Source organism: Mya arenaria, chromosome 3 (assembly GCF_026914265.1).
Source record: "Mya arenaria isolate MELC-2E11 chromosome 3, ASM2691426v1".
Taxonomy (NCBI): domain Eukaryota; kingdom Metazoa; phylum Mollusca; class Bivalvia; order Myida; family Myidae; genus Mya; species Mya arenaria.
The window spans coordinates 5,874,697-5,901,791 of record NC_069124.1 but is presented as its reverse complement, the minus strand read 5'-3'; the positions used below and the strand labels follow the sequence as shown (position 1 = coordinate 5,901,791).

Below are 27,095 nucleotides of genomic sequence, written 5' to 3'. Positions count from 1 at the left end.
AGTATTATTACTAATGGTCAATAGTGGGCGTAGTTTTTTTGCACGTTTCCGTAGCAGTTGGTATGCAATATTAGTGAACTTTGTTGACACTTGGATAACCTGAATTTTGAATTTTTCGACTATGTTTGAGTAAGATTTTGTGAGGAACGAAATGATTGGTCGCCTTTCAAATGTGCAAACAATGTGGATTTGAAAGTCATTCGTAGTGGACATATAACGCAGCTTATACAAAGTAATTTTGAAATTGATATGGCTAAGCAAGTACTTTTATGGATAAAAATATTTTAATCAAATTTGAAAAAAAAAATGGACTAAGGTGTGTGACAATAACACTTCTAAATATGGCTTTGTGTGACACTTGTCCATTTGTCTTCAATTTAATTCAGTAACGTGAAAAAATTGTATAATTGGGATAAATTTATAGAAAAAGCTTCCATGTATTTACTTACAGTTTGTCTTGGAAATGTTATTTACAGTGTTCTGTTCATGACAGGTGTCTATTGTGTGACAAAAAAGGGAAACCTGAAATAAATTAAAGTGACTGAAGTCACGAGATTCCTGCCAATAATAGTCGAGGTTCTACGAAAATAAGTGTCTATGTGATTTAAGTAATAATTTGTCACAGTGTGGTATTGAACTCAGTCTTCGTGAACTTCAATTTGGCGATGTCTGATGTCACGTTTTTCCATGTGAGCCTCATCGCACGTGATGGCGCATGTGATGTAAAAAAGAAATAACCCTGCTATGTAATATATTACAATTATGTCTGTTCAAATATCTTGAGAAAGTAAATTAATATCGAGAAAGTTTTGCTTCTATATAAGGGCTTTTTATGGAAGAGCGCCGTAGAGTAGTTTGAACAATTCATCGGAGACTGTTTTAATATGAAAACAATTTCAGCTCCTTGGAATTTATGAAAAATATTTGTAAGAGAGGAAAAACCACTTTTGGATAAAAAGTTATTGAATGGTTATGGACTACATGCAAACTATCTGGTAAATAAGTAGATTTTCATGTGACTGTTTTCCTATGGGATTTCCCAGCTCTGAAAATATTATTCATGATATTGTGTGTTTTCGTGATTGAATACTGGGAACTCAAAATAATTCACCTATTTCTTGAAGTGCATGGTCTGATGACAGTCACCGATTTTTCGAGCACCTATTCAACATGGTGTTTATTTCCCAGATATTGCCATCCCTTTGAATACCTTTTGGGACTTCTTGAGCTCACTGTCAGCTATTTATTTGACTGCGACAACCATTGGATTCATACGCATGCACCATTCAGCCTGCTCAAAACATTTGATCAGTTGATATATAATATGTTCAAACTATTTAGACTAAGTGTAATTCAATGCTAAGTTGAACTTTTCTTTAGAAATTTCACTGGAAATGGATATTAATGAGAAAAACATGTCATCTGGATAATTTAATGTGAATAAATTTAAAATTGGATTTGCTCCAGATTGTTTGAATCCAAAGGTATACTTGCAAAGGTTGGTCTAAGATTACAGAGGGGGGTGGGGGGAGATGAATGGATCAGAAGCTGATAATTGTCAGTTTTACTACTGATAAAGAAGCTCCACTTCGGCCTGTAAATCAGTAAGGGCCACTGAAATATGGTCACTGACCCTTAATGTTCGAAGGTTGGGTTACAGATAAGTATAGTTCATTCTTGATATATCAGGATTTCACCCTTTAATTATATTTTCATGGATAAATTTGAGGCATGATGTGGCCAGTGAACTTACAATCCCAGAAGCCTGTATGTCTGTGTTATAGGCCCGCAGTGATAAGTACAAGGCCTCAAACTTGGATGCTGAGTGTTGTAAAACTGTATGGTCAGAGGACTGGTTAAATGGTCAGACAGATGGTCATTTAAGCCGACTCCATCCCATGAGATTTGATAGTACTTACGGGGGTCATTTATATCAGTGCTCTCAGAACAAATTAGATAATTTTACTAGAATACACCTGACCAACATGAATGGTCTCTTAATCTAGAAATGCTTGTATTGATTGATTGGTTTGTTGGAATACATGTGTTTCCAGGCGATATTGAGAAATAATTCATTAGAACAATTGCAACCTGTATGAATCACAAGGCCTCCTGGATTGGCCGGGGAAATTCTGTCTAAATATGGATTTTTGTTATTGATGCATGTAGATGAGGAGCGAAATCATTAACAAGTGAACAAACGGTGTTCCAAGAAAACATGAAACATGACTACAAGTTATATATGGAAATATGAGGAAACAAGTACTCGGTTATAATATTGTTATTCAGACTTAAAAGGACAGGTGTGGACAATCTCTGAGGGAGATTATTTATTTTCAAGATTATTCGCTTATGTTTTGAATTCTCAATAATAATTTTAACTTTTGGGCAGACTGTTATTATCTGAAGTACTGTTTTATCTATAGATTCAGAGATTTTCTGTTCTTCAAGTGGTGGTAAAATGAATAAGCACATTTTTTAAAACTGGCTTTAAGACTTTTAGAAATATTGTTATGCAATCATCCTCAGCAGGGATCTCGATGTACAAAGGAAAGATATTTAACGAGGATCTGTCGTATTACAATTTAAGCCTTTCGTATTGAGTTTTTTTAAATGCTTGAATGTTTGAAATGTTCAGGTCATATTAAGATTACGATAACATAGGAAGGATTTATTCTAATCCCTCTTATTCTGAGGGATATCTTCGTTCACAGGTTAACCAAATAAATATCATTTGATTAAAAGTATCGCTGGAGACAGTAGAGAGATCGTGGATAATAAAAATGTATTTGTATTCGTTGAAATTGTTGATCAACCATTGTATATTGAATTGCTCAAAAGTTTGGATGTAGTCCTAACCACTTCTATGTATTCATAATCGTTTTATTTCTTTTGATAGTTGGTGAACGATATTGGACTATTGACTGTTAATATGAAAATGAACAAAAATTTGGAATAGTTTCATGACAGAGTCGAACATTTAGTGGAAACTGTTGGCATGAGTTTGTTGAACAGACTCGAAGTGTTGATTATGGATATTCACGGAGCTTTTAATGCATTGTGTCACAGAAAAAGGAAAAAGTCCTACTACAAAGCAAAGGTTGCAAAAGGTAAGCATCGGGATTGAGCACACAATAAAAACATGACTATTTTGATCTATGGCGAATGGCTTTGAACAATAGTTGATATTTATGTTGGTGGTGTTGAATTTATGTTAGTGGTGTTGTTTTCATGTTGGTGGTGTTGTATTCATGTTGGTGGCGCTGTGATTTTGATCTAACTACTGTGACAGATGTTCAAATTTCTTTTCTTTTTTTAATATTATAAGTATATTAACTAAACCCATACATTTGTATTTTGCCAAGGGAAATGTTGATGGAGACAACTTATTTCAGTGTCAAAATAATCAGTCGACAATCTGACGTTTATTATCATTTTCCAGTCTGATCAGAATAAAATAAATATTATTTTATATTTGTGCGATTCATGCGAGAGGGTACCATTAGTGACATTAACATGTAGAAAGTTATGGTACGTTAATCTAGCATTTACCACACAGATATGATTACCATTAATTTGGCTGACTTAAAATACTAGCAGCTAGTCATTACTCACGTGATGAATAATTGTGATTTATGCATATTGCTTTGTGGTGATTTATAGAGATTTATCAGTAAAATAGTGATGATATTTCACTGTTCCAAAAAGCAGAATAATGATTTTATATTTTCCACTGTTTTAAAATATAAGCCTGATCTCCCTTCCAAATCAGATGTCAGCACACCCAGGGCTGGAACACAATTTCAATGACAATTTGACATGCTTTTTCAGAAGAAAAAAAAAATTGGTTTTAATATGTTCTTTTAAGGCATATAATGAACGGAAACATTTTTTTGCTTCAGTGTAATATAGCAATATATTTCACCGCATGAACACCAAAAGTATTTCACTCTTGGCTACGCCATTGTTAATCATAGCTCTTGGTGCTCACTCAGTGAAATATATGGGATCTTACACTGCAACAAACAAATTATCCTGTACAAATCTTGGTCTATGGAGAATCAGAGTTGCTTCACATATGAGCTCAATATATCGGTCATGAGCTAGCTAACCTTGGCTAGTTTGGACGCTCATTAATGGACCACTGTCCTTTCATGTTTAATTAACAAGCAGGACTACTAATGGCACACAAAGCTGAAAGCAAACACAAAATGATTACCAAGGATTATTGTTTATACGCAGTTGTAATCCGCATGGAGACCTATAGGTCATGTAGGTATGAAGAAATTCGGACAATAACTTACTTATTTTAATAGGTATACCATGATGATGCATTGTGAGTAACCATGTTATACAGATATCGGGCTTGATTTTCCTTACTTCATTTTCACTACAATGTTTTAGCAGTTGTTTTTTTTAAGCTCATCTTAGTTCTTTTATTTCTTCATTAGTAAAATGACAAATTTTGTTGCCACCTAGTATAGGCCCATATGAGAGGCAGATTTTAAGGCTATTGCTGCAACTTCCTTTTAAGGCCATTTAATGATGACAGACTTCCAGATCCTTGTGCACTTTATGCTTTAAATATCGAAATAGATTTTCGTATGACCTATTTTCCTCATAAATCTAAAGCCATCCTGATAGTCGCTTTAAATTGTCACATTTACCAAGATTCTTTTTTATTTTGAACAAGCTGGTGTTTTTGTTTCTTGGATATTTTGTCTTCTGGCAGGCAAAGTAATTTGTGCAGCACGTGTGACAACCATGTGATTCATATAATATACTATAATAAATAAAGTATTATATTCATGGTGATTAAATTTATTTTTCTTTTATGAGATTGTTACATTACTCCACACCTCGATCTAAGGGGGATTTATAAAAGAGAAATTTATAGAGAAATCTAATGCAGTCTTCACAGGGGCATGCAATGTTATAATATATGCCTTGTTATGGATTAAAACTGATGGTCGGCTTTAAATTCCATATTAAAGTCACTTTTTCGAAAATATTGAGATATATATTCATCTTGAAATGGTGTATAACCTTATATCTTTGTGGAAGTTAATCAGAGAACCACAAAGCCCCATGCAAGTCCTCTATTGAGCGTTTCTCAAAAACAGTAAAATGTCAACTTCTAGCTGTGTAGAATGAAGCTTATGTGATGTACTTTAACCAAGCTATTTTGATAAAGTTATTTTTAGGAATGTTTCTTTCGGTTTCATGAGATTATATTCAGAAAGCGAAATTTTGCTACATGATAATAATTATTATTGATGATACTCAGATTGATGGAAAGATATCCTGCAAAAAAGTTGAAACTTCTCAAGGAATTCAATGCTTCTGTGGTTTTACAGCTGTCACTCAGTGTATTAGAAGAGATTTGAAATGATTGATATTTTTTGCCTCGCTTCAAATTAAAAACCTTTTTGGGCATTGCATGTTAGTTTAGGTAACATTCCAAATGTAATCTGCTTTAAGTGGTAAAAACTGCTGTATTTGGAAAGTCGGATGATATGTTAAGTGGGTAATCAGCATGGAATGGCGACCTTCTGTGGTCTACATTTTAGGGCAGTCTTGTAAATTACCAAACAATTGCTCTAGAATACTCACAAACATTAAAGCATGATGCCAATTACTAAAATGTTTCATCTAAATGTGAACCAACTTGATAAACTATACTAATGGTTTTAGCTTGTATGTTTTTGAAAGGAAAAAAAGGTTTTGTGTTGACATTGCATTGCATGTGCAGTTATGATTGTCGGCAGTTTAGAGACTTCAACTGTAAACAGATATGAAAGACAAGTCATCCTAAATATAACATGAGCATTCTAAGCCAGTCTCATAAAAGGTGGCTAAAATAGTGTTAGAGTTATGCCCCTTGGTCAGGTGCAAGAATGCAAAAAGCCCCCCCCCCCCCTTATGGCAATATCAGGGGAAAAAAAGTAAAAAAAATACACTCAAAATGCAACATTTCCGACTTGACTTGTTAAAAATTTCTTGAGGGAGTACCCCAAAACCCCTCAGACAACATTTTGAACAATACAGTTTTGAGGGAGGGGTGTCATGTCAAAACTTTAATTGCGCCCCTAAGTTACTAACACACCCTCTAACGTCGATTCCTGGATATGCCCCTAAAAACAGATGTTCACAGAATAAGATAAATATAGATATTTGTCCATAAGTGAAGATTAATAGTCATGAAAACTGTACTGGTTTTATCTTTCTGATTTTGCATACATAATTATGTGGACGGTTGTTGACCACTTCAGTTCATAGGCCATGGTTGAACATGTTAGATTACATATAAACAGCTAATATTTTCTAATCATGAAGATATTTCAATAGATTATAAACTGCTTATCACCCCATGATTATTTGATATTCAGGAGGAGTAGAGTGCTTGTCAAATATGTCATATACAAAGTGCACAAGGTTATCGTTGGGTGTTGATATTTTGGTGTCCCATTTTGTACTTCATTATGATGAATTATGAATTAAAGCTTCTGTTTGTAAAGAGAAGAATCTCAATAAAAAAGGGTGTTAGGTCAACTTGAGGCTGTGTGGAAATCAGTCAATGATGTAAAATGCATGTACCGCAACGCGACCCCCTTTCAGATATAGCCAAAAGTTTACTGAACAAAATGTTTAAATGTGACAGTGACATAAGTTTATTTCATTAATATTATTTGATTTTCTACTTTCAGAGATAGAAGCTATAGAAGCGTGTCGCTGGCTTCGAGAGACGGGATTTCCACAGTACGCCCAGCTGTATGAAGGTGAGAAATATTTCCGAGTAGTCCGGCCATTACTTGCATATTTTGCGATGTTTTGTCTCTTTCTGGCTTTGTATAATGCCTTTGAAGACAGACAAGTGTTAGTGCTTGTGACCAAAACGTTACATTGGAAATTTCTCTGTACCAGTACATTTAAGGACTTCAGGGCCTATCTAAATAGTAAACTTTACCCTGCTTATGAGTGCTTGGGTTCAATAGTAATGTAACGGGATTCAGATTTTATGCGAAAAAAGTTCTTAAAAGTACTTTGTAAAAGTAAATTGAAAATCAGTAACGCAAAAAACGGAGTTACGCACACAATATTAAGCCTTACGATCTTTATTGAAACAGGGCCCTGTCTGTGTAACAGAGGTTCAAACAAATATGGGCCTTAGTTTCCATACCAGTCTGTAGTCTGATTGGCTGTTAAGGATACATGGACCCTTTTTTTATTATTAAACTTCAATTTCACTGACATAAGTTCTTAACAAAGCTCTTCTGTCGGCATGAAAATATTAATGTCATTTTTGTGTAAATAAAATTTACAATTATCATCAAGATTGTATAAAAGTATATAATGACAGTATATCAAATGCCTGTTCTTGAGGATGATATTTGTATAAATGATGGAAGGTCATTGTATCTCTAGGTAGTTTTTTTTTTATAATGCAGGATTGAGCAATTAAAAAAAGGATATGAGGCTAAGGTAAAATTTGTATAATAAGCTTAATTAGGACATATTGTTATAAGTGACAATCAATAAATCAATAAATAAATCACTGGGAATGGGTACCGTAATCTTGGTTATAGTAAAGGTATAAAAAAAATTACAATCTGCTAGATTCAGTTCTCTCTAGCATTATATGCATCATACATATAGTTGAAATGTTGACAAAACATTTAAATATAACATTCTGTTTGAAATTATGAGGAGTTTATTTCTATTTTAATATTAACATGATCTGACAGCATGGATAAATATGACTGTATTAAACTGTCAAAATAAGTGAAAATAGTAAGATATTATCTGCAAAACTGATCGAGGCACCTGTCCAAAGTAAGATTTCTAAGATTTGCAACAGGTGATAAATTATAAAAACAAAGCATTGTAAATTAGTCATAACGTTAAATATTGCATCATTGTACAGAAATCTGTCTGTAGCTTGCTCCGATTGAAATCGTAAGGTATTGAAATACCTGCATCAGATGTCCTTCGTATTGTTTGAAGTTGCGGAAAACTTCAATTAGATGTAAAAAGATAGAACATGATAGACATCTCGCTACATTCTCGCTACATTTGATACAAAATACAACTATCCGATACCTTATTTGGATTTGAAAAACTTATTGTTTGCATACTAAATACTGGTAATGACACCGATTGTTTTCAAGTGGTCTGCGTCTAATTTGTTTCTTAAGTAAATTTATATTATACTTTCATTTCAAATACAGATCGTAATCATATACAGCAGAACAGGCTCAAGGAATGTCTTAAACCAACATATTAAGATTTATATAAAAAAAACTTGCTGCTTATAGAATCGTGCGTGCTCAATTTTGTTTCATGGATAGAAACCAGTACTCATGAGAGGTCTTTCCCTTAAACATATGGGTGAGTTCTGTCCCTTGAACATATGGGTGAGTTCTGTCCCTTGAACATATGGATGAGTTCTGTCCCTTGAACATATGGGTGAGTTCTGTCCCTTGAACATATGGGTGAGTTCTGTCCCTTGAACATATGGGTGAGTTCTGTCCCTTGAACATATGGATGTTGGCTTACCATAATGGAGCCTTCTTATATTTTAAGGAGGGATTACTCAATTTCAAAGAGATCTTGCATCATAATGCATACAGCACTATGAAAAATGAACCCTTTAAAAAAAGGGATTTGACTGACTTGGTTTGCATATTTGAGGTTTTTCCCTAACCACAGCCAGGTACTATGCATATCAAATTACTTTTGCATCATTTAAATTCCGAAACTCCTCACTTACAATGCAGATCAACATCACGGTGTAATATTTATACTGTAATTCATATCATATTTTTTTACATCTTTTATAGCGGCTATTAAAAGGTGAATATCACATTGGGTTTTCATAAAGCACTGCTATAACCGATTTGAATTATATCTCTGGCATAAAAATCTTTCACTGATGAGAAAAGAAATCAAATGAAAGGAGAATACTGAAGAAAGATGTTGAAAAGAATAAATAAAATGCTGAGTCATTCCCTGTTCATCTTTGAGACTTGAACAATATTTATGTAAATAAACGCATTGATCCGCTAATTGTTCTTTCTTTGCCATTAGCGAACAAAATCAACATGAAAAGGTACTTTTGCTACCCTTATATTGATATAAATATGGACTATTACGGTGTCAGTGTATTTGATCACTGCAACTTGTATACCTCTATCTATGTTTTCTATTTGCATAGAGAAATGTATTGACCAATATATGGTTAAAGGCTCTTGGCTATAATTTGTCCAAGGACACACAGATCAGAGCCATCCATATTGTATGAATAAAGCTAAGATTGGTGCTCAATTCTGCAATTATTTTGATATCAGTTAAAAGCAAAAAGAAATGCTGCTAATGTATATGCACATGCAGTAATGGTCCTTTAGTTTGATGGACATTTTTCAGTAATGCTTCAACAAATGGAAAGCGATATCTCCTTATTAAGCTCAGTTCATTATAAGATTTCTGAGAGACATGAAAGCCTTAAAATGCTGACATATTAGACAAATCTTCAATTTCCTGGGCTTAAAACTTGACTCACGGCATTGAAGCCTAACGATCGCCTGCAACTAAAGGTGGGTGTTGGCATGAGATGAAAACGAGATCTTTCCGCAGCTGTTGAATAACATTGATTTTCCATAAAAAGACAAAAAATCTTGTGTGTGATATTGGAAAATTAAACTTCTTTGCCTCTGACGGCTGCCGTACATAGGCTGAATGTTGTGAAAATGTGAAGGGCAAATATGTAAGAAAAGGTGTAGGTGTGGATGGTGTTCTGCTTATGGCCCGCACAATCTGGGTGGAGGTGGAAGGACTAATTCATGGAATTACATATGAATACTGCAGGTACAACATCATTCTTTGGTTACCAAAGTTGTCCTGGGGACATGGTTCCGAGTACTGGAAAGAAGTAAATATTGCCTTAAATTGCATTAGTTATAACTTCCTCCGAAATGCAAGGACATTTTTTTCATGTGGGTGTGTACTAGTATCATTGTGATAGAGTGATGCGGAGATGTTAGAGCTGTAAAACTTAAATGTTGCTTGTTGCTCCAGCGAAATATTTTGATGATCAAGGCTAGGTTGACATGGTGGACAGCTCACTTAGTTATGATAATATTATGAATTTTATAATCTGATCACACTTTTTACTTCTTACTCAAAAGCTTCAAAGTGTTCACAGAAGAATTTATGATATCTATCACATGTGATGATATATCTCACACATGTGATGATATATCTAGCTTGATGTGATGATATATAGCAGATGTGATGATATATCAAGCAGAATTGATGTGATAATATATCTAGCTGGATGTGATGATATAACTAGCAGATGTGATGATATATCCAGCAGTATTACTGGTATATCTGCAGGAGTGTGATCATATATCTTACTGGATGTGATGATACATCTGGCTGCATGTGAAATTTATGTAGCAGATGTGATGATATATCTTATGGGTGAGATGATATATCTAGCTGGGTGTGATGTTATATCTAGCAGAATTGATGGTTTATCTGCCAGATAAAGCTGCTGCTTGTGAGTTCCATACTCTTGATGAAATGGCAGCTGAGGGGGGGGGGGGGGGGGGGGTGGTAAGCCACTTGAAGTTGTCGACCCCAAAGAAACTCCACCCATGGGTGGCCTCAGGCTTTGACCTATTCATCAGATACCAGGCACATGAGTTTGCATATATGTTTACATTTTGCTGTAGATAGCCAGGAAAGTGCCCATTTGCTGTTCAGCTAGGACCTCGGATGATGGACTGATTCTAGATTCTCCTTGTAGCCTTGTGTTTTCACCTGTAGCTGTATTGACTGGAGGACCATTAAACCTAGGGGTGGGCAGGCAGATGGCAGGGTCATGTGACAGCCACCTGGGGAGGCCACCTGTAGCTGTCTTGACCCCAGGGCCAAATACCCAGGGGTGGCCCTGGCTTAGATGGCTCCATCAGATACATTGGATACCCATATTAGTATGCAGCTATGCAGACCACTCATTGTGATATGAATTGACAGCTGCATTATGAAACAAAAAGTATGGCATATAGGTTTATGGAAACTTGAGTCAAAATAAGTCAACCATGCAGTATTCAAAGCATTGGGACAATTTTAATGAATTTAAATCTGGTGTAAGCTTCATTTTATAAGTCGCTCCTGTGCCATGTATTGCCACTTATTCTGGACAAATAACCATCATCTATTTTGACCAATTGACCATGGGTCAGGGCTTGCACATCCCTGCTAGAATACCTGTAACAGAGACCATGCTGAGTACGCATGTAGACACCGAATATCATGCCATGTTAACAAGATACTAGCACCATGTGTGACGCAGACAGGATATGTTGTGTTGCAGTCTGCTGACTTGCACGGAGGTCAGTCTTGGGTCAGCCCAAGATCAGATGAGTCTAGTATTTTACAGGACATTTGTCTGTGTCACAGGATAGACACTACCTACCTATCACTAGATATATATGTGCATTCTTCTGTTATCATATAAATTTATGTTCAGCAATGATACTCCGAGAATGATGATGCCGAAAGCCGCAAATATGTTACATCAAACCTGTCTTGTGTTTCAGCAAAAGTATAAATTCAATACTGCCTTTGCTGTATCATTACAGAATATGATTATAATATTTCATAATAATGGGATGCATTTCAAATGGGAAGTTAGTCATACGGGTAATAGGGGTGCACAAAGCACTAGAAACCAGTCATTCTATGACAACATCAAGCCTTGTTACATCCTTTTGTTCTACGCAGGGTAAAAGTCAGTGTTAAAAACCTTGAACTGATTCCAAGTTTAGATTCTGAAAGGATTAAATTTGTGAAATGATAACTCTATGATATTCTAAGTTTTGTGAAACCTGATTTTATGGGTGTGTTTGTGGCAATCTGCTTATTTGCATGTACAGCAGCAGCTGGCAACACAGATATCGATGATGAAATACTGAAACAGAGTTAAGGTATTGTTAAAAAGTGTACATGAATCCTTTTTTAGATATAATTATTCTTGTTCAGCTGTCAGGTTAACTTGAGAATTAATGTCATAATGTTGAATCAATCAGGAGGTGGTCAAGTGGTTAAGGTTCCTGATCTTGCCCAATGGGTCGCAGGTTCGACCCCAAAGAGGGTCCTCAGATTCTATTCCCACTCAAAATGAACATTAGTTGTGAGTTGTATACTGATTTGGTTTGCAAATGATGGGTTATCACTTATCAACATACTAATAGAAATGTTAATGCTGTTGATGTATTGTTTATACTTTCAATAGATTCATAACAAAACAAGTCGTAAACATGATACTATTTTCCATAATTATTATATTTACCTTTTTACCAAAAAACTGTGTCACTGTCACCTCAGAACAATAAACCTGTCATTCATACTAATATCTACTGGCCATTTAGCATATATTTGTACCAAGTTTGAACCAAGTGACCCACTGTCAATTTGTAAAAGTGACCGTTTCTATTTGCGGAAAACTCTATATTCACTCCAATAACTTGGTTAAAAGCAAATATTAGCTATGAGTAACTAATAAAAATTAATGATTTTCACAGATATTTGCTTTCCATGTTACATGAAATTTCTCTCAAAGGAGAATTTGAAAATGAGTGACCATGAAGTTACTGACTGTACTTTATAGACATTGGTCAGCTGTCAGTAAATTTCTTTGTGTGATATTACACCTACGCTAATGGAAGGTTTCTACATGTGCTAATGGTCATTTAACCTCCGTCTCTGTTTTAGTCATGTTCTATGTCTTGTTTTCATGTAATTTGGGATGGGACTTCGTGGGTGAGTTTTTATAAAAACAATTGCAAAAATACTATTATTTGTATGGAAACAGTCATTTTATGATAGTAATTATGCTTGTATTATTACTAAAATGTAGAAAAACTAGTTACTCTGTAATGGTGATAATTTAATATAAAGAATTGCAATAAATGTTCACCCATATATAAATGGATAACCATAAATGTGTTTTTTTAACAATTTATTAATTTCATTCAAAACATAGATAATATAATTAATCTTCAGAATGCATTGAACTTTAGCATTATAATCTTTTACGTAACTGAAATATTCTTAATGATCGAAATATTTGGTGCGCTATATATTAGGAAACAAAGAATCCTACGTAATAGATAGAACATACCATCTACGCGAGAAAACTATTTTTGTACGTAAAGTTCTTTATACAGGCAATAGATGTCAATTGCTTCTGCTTCTGTTAGTAACAGACCAACGCTGACGTCAATTGGACAGCACTTTTCGTCAATTTTATGCCTTTATAATGTTGATGCAATTTATATGGACACTATCCCAGATTTGTGGTCTATTCCTCTTATGGAAAATTCACAGATTATTAATGGTGTGTCCATCACAGAAACAGTTGACGTAATTGTGAATGTTCTAAATGCTGCAGATTATATGTCTTTGAATATGAATGTATATCAATAAACAAAAGGCCGCCATGCGGTCACTTTAAGACAACCTTGTCAATGGTGTTTGCTGTGTTTGGATTTGCTAACATCTGAGGGAGCCAACATCAATCGGAACATTACTGAACCATTTTATACTTGGACTTGATGACATTTTATGCAAATAGTAAACTGAATGGCAGAATTTAGAAACTGTGTGTGATAAATATATTATATTTACTTATATAGTGAATATTATTATAATTTTAAGTTATTGTAGACATCAAGGACCATATGACATTGGTTAGATAAAAGCTACTTGCAATTATTTTTACGCTTTCTGGCCTTTATCTGCAATATAACAAAGTAAAGGTCTTTTATTAGTACAAATAAGATTTTAGCCGTCGTAAAGAAATATACAGTGAAAAGTTGCAGCGGAATTATGCCATTGCAGCATACTTGACTGGCAAAACATTGATATCAATTGATTAACATCTGCAGTGTCCACTAGTGGAAGAAATGATTTCAAAATAATAAATCAAGGGGGTGAAAGCAAAAACGTTCTATCTTCTTCTTTATTTAATGTTGCTTAGAACCTTTTGCATTCGCCCCTCGCAATGCAACTTTTCTATTTAGTTGTACACATTTGATTAACATAATTAATGTTTTATAACATTCTTTACTTTCAGATGGTCAGTTCCCGTTGGACATAGAGTCAGTGGAGAATGACCACGACTTTCTGGACAAGGAAGACATCCAGTCACTCTTCAGGTGAGCTTTCTCACTTATGTTTATCGCTAATGTTCACCATGGTGATCTGCTGTGTTTTGATCTTCAGAGTGAATTTTAAATTCAAGGGAAACAACTCTATAATTATTTGTACTTAACCATCCGCATAGTTTGTGTTATTTGACATAAAAATAAAAGTGGTATTCTTAAATGAAGGTCAAAATAAATACAGGGAAAGATAATGACAGTTTTAATTACTGTTTCACCGAATTAAAAATTACTATTTAGTATTAGGGCGAAAGCATATACTGCCAACGCTATAATATTTCCCACCAAAATTGGGGAGATCGTTCAAAACATAGACATGCTGACATCATGACAAACTTATCAGTTATAAAAAAGAAACAAAAGGGATTATATTCGCTCATTATGTATTCATTGATTTCCGCTTTTAAGGAAATAAACAATTAAACAGAAATTTGAGATCAAAGCATGAAAATGAAAGGTCTTTTGATCATGTTCCAAATTCGTTCCCACCGATTACAGACTGGCACTCTTTCTTGAGATTAAAAGAGCTAAATTGTTTATTGAGTAAGAAATGGAAAACAAGATCTCCTAGATGAAGTGTCTTTGTTTTTGTTCAAATGTAGTGAGTTATGGGAAAAATTTAAATGACAGTCACCTGTCATTGACTTTATGGATTTTGAAATTCTTTTGGATTTTTTTTTCTCACACGCTAAAAATGGTAAGTTGTTATTTATATTTAGATTTTATTTTAAGGTTTGAATTTATATTAGGATTACTATTTCCTAAAATGCATCATAGCTGTATTCTGAGATTTTTATTACCTGTGTGGCTAATTTTCAGTGAGAATCGAGAGTGATAATTGGTTTTCTGCATGTGACAAAGGTCTTGTACGAAATGTCACGTCCATCGGCATCAACAATCCTAATATACTACTGGCAGTTGTCATTTTCCTGAAATTTGCGATAATTATGTGACTTCACAACATGAACGTAAAACAATAACGTCTAGGTAGGGGGTAAAGTGTTTACAAACATGATGTTTTTAATGCCAGGAAGGTCCTTCCGTGATCGGCAGAAGACTTTTGTCACATGATTTACCTGTAACAAACAATTGACGTGCTTATGACAGTTTGTTCAGGGAACTTTGTTCACAAGATTTAATAACTTTACTTTGTTGGTTTTCTCAAGTTAAATATTGACAGAATTGATGTTGATCTTTTCATGGACTTGTTATTCAATTTCTAATAAAATTTCATAATTTTATGGACTCAATATAAACTTAACTGTGATATGATTTGAAAAGTTACATTATCTAGACATTAAATTGGTCCAAACTTTGTAAAATTTGACATTTTTAAAGCTGAGTGTGTTTATTTGTTATTAATTAACTTGATTAATGAGCGAAAAGACACTTGATGGACAAGTTAACGTTTGGTGTGACCATTGCCTTATATAATTACAATCACCCCTAGCAAAATGTTTCAAGCTATATTGTCCCTTGTTCACAACTTAAATTGAGTCTTAGTTTGTATTAAGTTTAGCATCAATACGTTATTTCGTTTATACATGTGCACTAATTAATTATCTCAAGAATGTGGAAGTTTGAATGAAAGAAAAAAATACAAATCCTGTAACACCAGTTTGTTAGTTTGCCTTCTCACAGTGTTCTTGGCAGTAAAACCAGATATCAGTATACAGTCCAAGGGGCTCCATGTCCGTTTTATGGTATTGAATGGCAAATTTATCAGGCAGTATATAAAACTTCTAACTAATTTAACTTAATTTTCATGGTCATGTATCAATTTTGCTGATGGCCATTTACGTTGGTCAGTCTAAAGGACAATGTTTCTCTATCAGGATGAAATCCAAGCTATAAATCGGGTAGGCCAGTTAATTGATAATGCTTGGGAAATAAATTAACTGGTTAGATTTTTATGGGCTTTTTTATTGACCTGGGACATCTGATTTACTTAGCTCACCATAAATTAACTCTGATGTCAGATCTTAAGTGTTGCAATTAACAATGTTTATAAATTAGATGGAGGAAGGGTTACTGCCCTTAGGCTGGCTCAGATGGCCATCAGATTCAGATCATCACCATATTCAGTGTTAGTTGTTCAAGTAACATAATCAGTTTGAGAGGGTTTCATTTGTTCTATTTGATCTATCTAATCTATTCTTAATCTAAAGGGTGTTACAAACACTAATGATACTGTTGCTTCAGAGACATTAAATGTGAAGCCATATTGAGATAAGTGTATACATCCGATGTGTTTAGTGTGTGAATGACCAGTTTGAATTTAAAAGGTTGCTAGACAGCCATGAATTATTGTGCTGACCACTGGGATTTTTCTTAAAGTTTTGGTTTAGATAGATTATAAAGTTGATCCGATTCAAGGCTTGACAATCCTTAATTATGTGTTAGCTATGACTGCAGATTCTCATCAAATATTGTGTTAGATTGACTTGTGATTTGTGTTAGATCCATGATCTGGATTCACAGAAAATCATTGTTGGAATAATGAAGGATTTAACTGCTAGCCTTAAATGGGAAAGTCTCTGCAGCATGAATAACAATATGGACTTTCTGTTACTCAGGTATATAATGTTTTCAGAGAGTTTGTGTTACCATCATTAATTGTTTCATGTTGAGTATATCATATTTCAAATTTAGTCATAGTGGTCACCTTTTATGAATAAGAAATTACATGGTAGCTTTTATATGTCTCGGTCTATTTCAATTGTTATTTGTTTCATGTTGAGTATATCATATTTCAAATTTGGTCATAGTGGTGTTTCATGTTGAGTATATCATTTGGTCATAGTGGTCACCTTTCATAAATAAGTAATTACATAGAAGCTTTTATATATCTCACTCTATTTCAACTGTCCTTTGATCTTTCCCTACTCTATTCAGTCATTTAAAACAAATAAAGTTTGAGAATTTACTGCTTTCATATTACGGTACTGATAAAATCACCCAATATGGAAACACTTCCCACAAGAAAATCAACAAGTTTGATGGAAATTGCAAAAAAAGTTATCAGCACATGAAATACGGGGCCTAATTCTGACTGTGTATTACCCCTCCTTGTTTCTATCAAGGAAACTGTTGATAAGGGAGATTTGTGCACGCTGATAAGCCTGACCACTATCTCCGATATTGACGTCATATTTTCCGCCATTGGCCATTTACAATGTCATGTTACAATAGATTTAAATGCTTTTGACCATTAGTGGTTGTCCATGAACATAAACCAGCAATGACTAAGTGATTTGTTTGAGATGGATTTGAAATAGTTTTAAGTGGTGTTTACATTTTTAAGTCTCAATTTCCCTCAATGACCAATTTATTTTTCCATGGTAACTGGAAATAGTATAATATATTTAACGGTATACATGACATCAGTTTTGTTTGAGGTGTGAAACTGGTCTCATGGAGAACTCACATGGTGTTCCTGAAATCACAAGAACTATTTGCAGAGTGATTATTTAACTGCTGTTGTTTGTCATGTGCCCTTCCTATGTGATAACATAACACTGGACACTGGGAGACGATGTTGTTCAATCCTAAACTGTCATCAGCAGTGTTAATTCGTGATAGAGGGACTGATATTTCCAGTTATCGGGTGTTCTAATGGTAGTGTTAAATGTTATGAATGAAATACAGTCATTTGTAATGGAATATATCTATAAAAGCGCTTGATACCATTCACAAGATGTATATTCATTCCGCTGTTGGCATAATTTCCCCCATTCATGGAGGTGTTGTTAAGTAGGAATATTGGATGTTGAAGAAGAGCTCCCCCGGGGTGAAAGCAATGATATATAAGCTGCTGATGACAGTCCCAGTTTACTTGAGAAAAAACTTACGCAAACATACATGGGCTTTAATCCCTTCTTAGTGGATATATCCTGTGGTCAAACGGTTTGGTCATGTGACTAATGACAGCGTTCTTACATCACAGTGGTCATCCACCAAAGTGGCATAATTAACAGTTAAAGTTACAGTTGGACTTCATTTTATGAACTTGGTTGGGTTTTTAACAAGTTCAAGGAAATAATGATTATTTTTGATAGTGGAATGTTCCATGATGTTGCTAATGTGTATTGGTAGGTGTAACGTATATGTACATCATGCTATGACTGATATATTTCTCGTAAATATTTGGACAAGTATTAATTCTTAAGAATGTCATCAAATTATTCATCAAATTGTACACCAAACAAGACTATTAGCCTCATTTTAATGAAACCATTTCTGTTTTTGTAAAGATATAATTAATTATTTTTTTTGGTTATTTTTTTACTCATGGCTTCTAAATATATAAAACTGATCAGCAATAATAATTATAATTTTATATAACAGCTGTAAATATGATACATTTATTAACCTAAATATTTCTAATAGAATCATAATGCCTGTTAAGGTGGATAAAATAGCAACTTAAGTGCCAATATTAAGGGTTCCATTTTTTCTGAAAATAGTAAATTGCCAGGAATTGTGTTTCATTGCTTCCATAATTAAACATCACATATTGTGCTCGTAACCTTGCTATCATTCAGTATAAATAATGTTGAAATTTTGTGACACATTCACAGTTCTACTGCAAGGCTCATGATGAAGAAATTAATATGTATACGGAAAGTCTTGAAGTATGATATAAAATTTATTTTTTGTATCTATAGGAATTTTTATACATTGGATTTAGTATATTCATGTTATGGTCAACATTTATTAAAAACATGTTATTAATTCAGACACAAGTTTTGTTTATTTATTGTTTGTTTTAATTAATGTTTATTGAAATATTAAAGAGAGGAGTTATTGTCATAGGGTTGGTGTCATTGTATTAATTGGCATCATGTGAAAACTAAAAATGTTGGCCATGATATTACATCTGGGAAAAACGCTGGTGAATTTGAATGGAAAACTTGCGGTCACTTTTTATTTTATATTAATGGAACTATTTGTTATTGTTTCAGGAGACTCAACACTCTCAACAAATGTGCAATAATGAAGATCGGGACTCCCACTAAAAAGGAGGTAAGAGGAATCAAAGACTGATTATGTAATTATATACCATCCAACAAAATTGATCATCTAGAAGTGTACATTAAACCATTAATTCAGCTCTGACATATTTGCTCTAACAAATCTTGAAAAAAAAACACGAACAAATGCTGAAATTTAAAAACCAACTAAAAACAATTTAAAACAATTAATTGATGTTATCACAATCTTTAAATATTTTTTAGATAAACTAGTTTTAAAAAAATGATAAGACCAGTGATATATATAGGCAGGAAGGTGTGTTATCATGTGGATGAAATAAACCAGATTTCCTGTGGGCCTATACCAACTCTGGCTCTGATCTAATTGTGATAAACTTTACAAAAAAATGAAGGAATATGATTTTTACATTGTTATACATCATGATAGCAATCAGCAAACTGATTAAATACACATACTGCATTTTTTGAAAGAATATATCAGTCTATCATATTTGATGTTGGTCAGTATAAAGGGTACATGTAGGTTGTTGAAAAGGATTCAGGAAGGATAAAGATCAGGCCATGAATTAACAGGATTTTAAGGGGTGGGGTAGGCTAGCCTCCTATGTAACGGCCAAATATACTGAATTACCACTTGCTAAAAGTTCTCGTAGGATTTAAGGGCAAATTAATTTGATAGTAAATCTTTCAACCATGTGTGACTATAATTTTTGCTTTAAATCAAGCTGAAGATCATTTAATCATTCATTGCTCATGATATGGGCTTTTTTATTCATGTGTTCATATCATGTAAAATGTTCATGGCATTGTGTCCGTATGTTTCAAGACAAAGCTAAGACAGTGGTTGGTATGTTGATTTGATGATCTTGGCTATATAAGACCATGATTAATGTACAGTTTGATTTATGTTACCACTTGGATAAGCATAAAATTTAGTCAAGGTTGATAGAGTTATCAAATTAATCAGCAAGCATATACCCTGCTCTGCTTAATTAACTTCAACTGGTTTAAGTGCAACTTAAATTTAAATGACTTAATGGCTTCTTCCTCTGCTGGTCAAATTTTGAGTTTGGCTTCTAAATTTGCTACATACAAAGGTCAGTGCTGATCATTTTAATTCTTAAAATGAAGAAGTAGGGTTTAGTTTGGATTTAGTCTGTGTGTTTTGGATTAGTGGGATTAGCGCAGGTGATAACTGGTGTTTGAAGAAGCAATAAGCAAATAGGATTAATTTCATAATGCAAGATTTAGTTTTATTGGAGGTTACAACAGACTTAATGATAAGATCTTAAATTAAGCAGAAAACATCCTTAATAGATCCTTAACCTAAAGTGCTGGGTCTGCCTTTGATCTGCTACATTCATACCTTCACTTTATACTGTAGGACAAACTCTGAGACACATAGTCTATATTGTGACCAAATTTTCAACAGTTTATATGTTTATATTATATTTGGCAATTATTGGACAATTTGTTGATAACTTTTACTAAACTTGTAATTTCTATGGATTAATAGTATGGTTCAGGTATGGTAATATATTTCATAAAGCTTAAATAAATACTGCAATGTTTCAATTTAGCGTCTCCCAACAAAGAGACTTTGGGATTAACTTTTGGGGTGGTGTTGGATGCAGCGCCACCTACATTGCTGTTTGAATCAATTTAAAAACCTGGATAATTTATTTTTCTTCTTTTAAAACACACAAATTGTACAACTTCTTTAATTTTTATAATGTTTAACATTAAGTGCATGCCTCTCATTTGTTTTCAGTCTGAAGATTCGGATGAGGACGATCAATGTGCATTGAGTGACAAGTGGAAATACCAGCGCAGCAGTCGACGCTGGTCACGTAAGGACCTTGAGGGTCCTCTGGGGTCATCAGGGCCTGAGAGCAGTCAACCGGGACTGACCTCCTCGTCCAGTCACGACAGTCTGCTCGCTGACCAGAACAGTAGCAGTGAGACTGGGGACAGTCCTGTCCTGGATAGTAAAATGTTGCACCTAAATGATGATGTGTTCAAAACTTTCGACGCAAATGGTAATGCAACCATTGGCAACAATTCAAAAATGTACCAGCGTGCTTCTAGTGAACGAATGAAAGGGGCTAAAGGGTTTTTGAAAAGGATGGAAAGTTTAAAACGAGGGAGGACAAAGAAACACAGGACGATTGACGAAATAAGTAGTCCTGTAATAACTAACAACGCTGTTATGCAGGCTAAAATACGACATTTAAACTGTCAGGACATATACTTCCCCATTAACAGTGTTAAAACTCCGGTGAATCATGGGCAGGTAAATGGGCTTACAGACAGAATTACTTCCCCTAGAAATGAATCTTTAACTGTGCTTCCTACTCCAGTGAAAACAGACTCAAACTCGAACAATCTAAACTCATCTGTTGTTAGTCAAAACTCATCAGCGAGTGCGCGAGTTAGCCATGTCACTTCTACCCCAAGGGTCAGCTCAGGCATAAATGCTCCACCTTCAGATCTTGTTTTAAGTGGCAATAACTCTGTCGAAGCTGACAATTCATCTGGGTTTTCTGCAAATGGTGCTCAGGGGTTAGATGTGTCCATGTTAAGAAGACAAAGCAATAGTAGCGAAACTACAAATTCTTCTGAGGATACCGTGTTCAATACATCAGAAAATAAACCTGGGAAGTTTCCGACACTTTTAGACGATTCACTATTTGCTAGTGATAAAAGTAATCCTAGATATAGAAGCTTTAGTTACACGGACGAAAATAGTGCACAAGAAATGTGTGTTAAACGACGGTCACTTGATCCGAGAAAGCAGTTACATAGAGTTAGTATTTATGACAATGTTCCAGTCGAGGACGATCTGACTGCCGCGCAAGAGGAACTTGATATTATTCTTTCGGACCTCTTCCAGAATATTAATGGACTCAACAGAGCAATAAATGGAGATGACGCAGGTAATTGGACAATTGTTTTATCTTGAAGTAAAATTTTAGGATAATTCATTCATGATTTTGTTCAATTATAAGTATAAGGTAAAATATTGTGGTTTTTGTCGTTTTTTCTTTTTATTAGTTGATCATCATCATTTTGTTTGAAACTATCTGTTACTTTTAAATGAACTGTTCATAAATATACTCCTTGCCTTAACTTACAATTTATTTGTGCTTCTTATGTCCTTTAATTTAGTAAATTTTATTCTTTTGATTTATATTTTGCATCATAGACGACCTGTAAATAAATAATTGATTTTTTTTTCTTTCCACCAAAATCCTATTATTTTATATGCAGGAACTTTGAGAAAAAAAATACGAAAAATCCATCCAAGAAAGAAATAATATGTGAGCGAAGTAAACAACACTCATGCATGGCACCCCAAAATGGCTGAATCATATAGAACATTGCACACATTCTCATCAACTTACAATTTGGAGTATGAACTCCTGATAAACAGTCATATGGTAGAATTTAGAACTTCATATTTCTTGTGCTTCTTTAGATATTTTCTGTGGAATGTTTGTATTGTTGATGTGTTGCAAAATTAGTCAATTATAAATCTGAACATCACTAAACATTGCAAAGAAATAGGGTAGGCAGTTCAATGTTTAAAACAAATGTCCTTGGTCATGCATGAACTATTTTAGGTACAATTGTGCTGTTCTTGTTCTTGCAAATGAAAAAAATGGATCATCTATATGTACCATGTATACTTGCCAATGTTTGTGTTATGATATCTTGTCAGTAGAGGTCCATGACACTAGAAATACATTATTTATACAAACTTTAAGAATGGTATGTATTATTTATAAGTATAGGTAACTTAAATCTGGGTGAAGAAGATTCAGGATAATAATTGTTTGGCTATACTACAATACTGTAACTGGATGTAACTTGTAGACAAAATGTTACAATTATATTATTATAATATACACCCTTTTATGAATATGTTAATATCATTGTATCATTCCTGTATCTGCTATCCCGTTTTCAGAGTTGTTAGAGCCTCCAAGCCTCAGTAGTTTAGACAACTCCAGTGTGATAAGTAGCCAGTCCGAAACACCCGAGCCCGAGGCCGAGGACAGAGATAGCTACACGCCTGCACCTGAACCTGAAGTGATCAGCGGGACGCTCTCATCGCCTGATATCAGTGACCAAGAGTTGCAAACAGAGGAGACGTCACATGATGACTCTGCGGAACACATTATTGTTCGGGAGCGAAGGGACTCCGGTGTGGGGTCCTCACTAACCAGAACTAACAGGTGATGAATGGGACTGTTGAAATTGAGTGAAAATGATTTGCATGGTTCTATATCAAGTATGTTATTATGCTTTGATTGGGTTTCTAAAGACATTTTCCAAGATAATCAGGTTATATAATTAGATGGGACTTCATGAATGATTGTATCAAAATTATGTCCACTATATTATATGTGCTGCTAATTAAATAAACTATACATGTTTTAAATAAAAAATAAAAAAATCATATAAGAAGCTTCATTTTAGTAAAAAAGTTCAATTAAGATTACCAATCTGTAGCTGTCTGTTGTTTATTTTCAGTGAACGAAGAAAGTATAGAATTCGCTGGCACAGCTTTCAAAAGTCACATCGCCCAACGTGCGAGAGCCGAAACTTACAGCTCACCAGTCTTTCTGCACGTCAGATATTGGTGCTTCGTAAATTATTGCTACTAAAACTTACTGCCTTAATCGAGAAGTTTGCGCCCAACCGCTCGGGCTGGTCCCTAACTGTGCCAAGATTCATGAAAAGAAACAAAGTGCCCGATTATAGGGACAAAAACGTGTTTGGAGTGCCATTTTCTGTGATGATACAAAGAACTGGTCAGGCCTTGCCACAATGTATTTTACACGCCATGAGGTACTTGAGACGAACCTCAGGTGATGCAGTGGGAATATTTCGTAAGCCAGGTGTGCGTGCCAGGATACAGAAGCTGCGCAATGACATCGAGGCAAACCCAGAAGCGATTGATTTTGAAGATTTGCAGCCGTACGATGTTGCCGACCTTATAAAACTTTACTTTCGAGAACTCCCAGAGTGCCTTCTTACCAACAAACTCTCTGAGATATTCATCACAATATTTATCTGTAAGTTATATTTTAAGCTGCTGTGGCTTACAGTATTTGAGCACTAAATCTTGAAATTTGATTGTTTATATTTAGATTATTATTAGTCATCAATATATTATTGCTCTCTTGCTGATTGAGGACAATAAAACTGTCCAGAGTACTTGTACAAATCATTACAAAAACCTAAAAAAGCTTGTTATAAAAGTTCCATGTATGATAATATCAAATTCATATTGCTATTGTACAAATTCATCATTTATCCAACACTATATTGTTGATTTTGTGAGAAGGGATAATAGTGTGGTGCACATTCATGGAGCAAAACAAAGTGAGTGTTTTAATCATTTATGTTTGAATTATTATTTTTATATTAGATGTGCCCAGTGAACAAAGGTTAGAAGCCCTGCAGGCGGCCATTCTGTTGATGAACGATGAGAATCGTGACGTCCTTCAGTCACTGCTGCTCTTCCTTAGCGACATTGTGAAACAGTCAGACATTCATCAGGTACGAACATTCAAAAATTTAATTTTGTTTTGATTGCATTCATGCAATCCTAAATGCAAAGTTGTGAGGCATGCAATTTATAGACTTGTGTAGATAAGGTTTATTTAGAAGGTTTCTAAATGGCTTTACAAATTTAGCAAGTTTTTATTCCTTTTATGCTAAACAGGCGTAGTTGCACAACGTCATGTTATAGAAATATCAGCTTAAGCTTTATAAAAGCCTCACACTTTAAAACATCATTGAATTACGCAAACTGGATGTCATGATATCATGATTTCAATGTTTATAACAGCAAGTACAGCCAATTTCCCTGGCTAAGATACAATTATGTTATTTAGTTCATGGATCTAAAAGCGTCGCAATGAGTTATATCAAAAACATTATGAAAGAAGTCTTACAATATAATTCTATTTGATTTTGCAGATGACAGCAAGTAACCTGGCGGTGTGTTTCGCTCCCTCCCTGTTCAACATGGGTGGAGCCCGCAACCCAAGTCAGACCCCAAGCCCGCGCCGGAACAGGAAAAGCCCAGGAATTCCAGACGCTAGAGAACTTATGGAGCAGAAGGCCGCCCATGAATGTCTTACCCTGATGGTCCAGGAGTGCAAAAGGCTCTTCACTGTACGTAACCGAATCTATTTTTATAGTTTAAAAGAATACAAGGATACATATATAATTCAGTCATATCATATCTTTTCTTTTTCAATGTTACATGAATTTAAACAAAAAATGAGCATTATGTAGTTTATAAGTCCAACTACAAACTTCTGTCTCGCTTGGCAGATCTATTTTACTTGCATAAGTGTGATATATCTACTGCACATTTTTTTTGTTTAGTCTTAAGTTCCATCTCTCCTTACAGATTTCCTCAGCCTATCTGAGTAAATGTCGTGTCCTTCACGAGGACCCAGTTTCTATTGACGAACTCAACAGTGGAGCCTCAGATGGTAACCAAGGTTACGCAGGGCACATTGATGCCTGCATTCAGGGTCTCCTAAAGGAATCGCGTGAAAAATTCCGCGGCTGGGTGAGCTCCCCCTCCGGAAAGGATGTTGATCTGGCATTCAAGAAAGTTGGGGATGGACACCCATTGAGGCTCTGGAAGTGTACCGTGGACATTGAAGCCCCACCTGAGGAGGTCCTTAATAAAATCCTCCATGACAGGTACTTGATTTTCATGCTTTTTGTGGTTTGAACAAAATGTGTTGATAACTTCTATGACATGATTGTAAGGTTAAAACCTTTGATTGTATGAAATTTTCATTTGTATTAAAAATGCATTAGAATTTCTTTGAATTTTAACAAACCATCTTATTCCATGATTTACTGTGTTCCCCAGACAACAGTGGGACGAGGACCTTCTCCAGTGGCACACAGTGGAGAAACTTGACGAGCAGACGGAAGTGTTCCAGTATGTGAGAAACTCCATGGCTCCGCACCCGACCCGGGACCTCTGTGTACTTAGGTATGTGTACAGGTGTATGTTGGTTAATAGTTAAATTGTTAGAAGAGCAAACCGATGTGTTCCAGGATTTGAGAAACACCATAGCTCACCTAACCAGGGACTTAACTAACTAGGGTATGTATACAGGCGTTGATTTGATTCATGTCGTAGATGACGAGATGAAGGTTTTCTAGTATGTGGCTCTTTACTTGCCCAGGGACTTCACTTCATTGTTTTCAAAATATAAGAGCCTTGGTTAAGAAATTTGTGAACTGGTATAGCATAATTTGCGGCACTTATTCTTTCTTGCTATCTAACTGGCTTTTATACTGTACTGACGCAGTAGTATCTGACCATGGGTTTCATCTTCTGCAAGATGCCCAAGTAATTTTTGCATACTGTTACATTAGTTTTATATAGTCTAATTTAGCTCAAGACTAATAAGCCCTGTTTACATGAACAAGATGTATGTTCATGCAACTCCTCTTACCATAATTATAGTAGTAACAAAATATTTGTAGTAACAAAATATTTGTTTAACATCAGACATGATTAACTAACTCATTTAGTACGGTATGGCAATGTTACTAAAAAAATATTATGTAAGCTTTACCATTTTAAATATTCTATGTATCTCACACAGGTCATGGAGGACTGACCTGCCTAAGGGTGCGTGTGTTCTGATATCCACGTCGATTGACCACCCACGGGCTGAACTCCTGGGCGGGCTTCGTGCAGTGGAACTAGCATCACGATATCTCATAGAGCCATGCGGCACAGGGAAATCTCGCCTTACACACATCAGCAGAGTTGACATAAGGTATGATTGAGAAATTGACTTTAAAATACATGCATATT

General features: G+C 34.7%; 1 protein-coding gene across 2 annotated transcripts in view; it reads left to right on the top strand.

Moving 5' to 3' along the window:
- Nucleotides 1-27,095, top strand: part of LOC128226503 (uncharacterized) — a 104,979-nt gene that overhangs the window by 76,263 nt on the left and 1,621 nt on the right. For both annotated transcript variants that reach the window (XM_052936406.1, XM_052936407.1), the window contains 11 exons: nt 6,708-6,779; nt 14,144-14,225; nt 19,196-19,256; nt 20,997-22,161; nt 23,196-23,463; nt 23,762-24,306; nt 24,663-24,793; nt 25,217-25,414; nt 25,656-25,957; nt 26,133-26,258; nt 26,881-27,057. In XM_052936406.1, the coding sequence (XP_052792366.1) occupies nt 6,708-6,779; nt 14,144-14,225; nt 19,196-19,256; nt 20,997-22,161; nt 23,196-23,463; nt 23,762-24,306; nt 24,663-24,793; nt 25,217-25,414; nt 25,656-25,957; nt 26,133-26,258; nt 26,881-27,057 (3,127 nt within the window). The remainder of the gene's footprint in view (nt 1-6,707; nt 6,780-14,143; nt 14,226-19,195; nt 19,257-20,996; nt 22,162-23,195; nt 23,464-23,761; nt 24,307-24,662; nt 24,794-25,216; nt 25,415-25,655; nt 25,958-26,132; nt 26,259-26,880; nt 27,058-27,095) is intronic.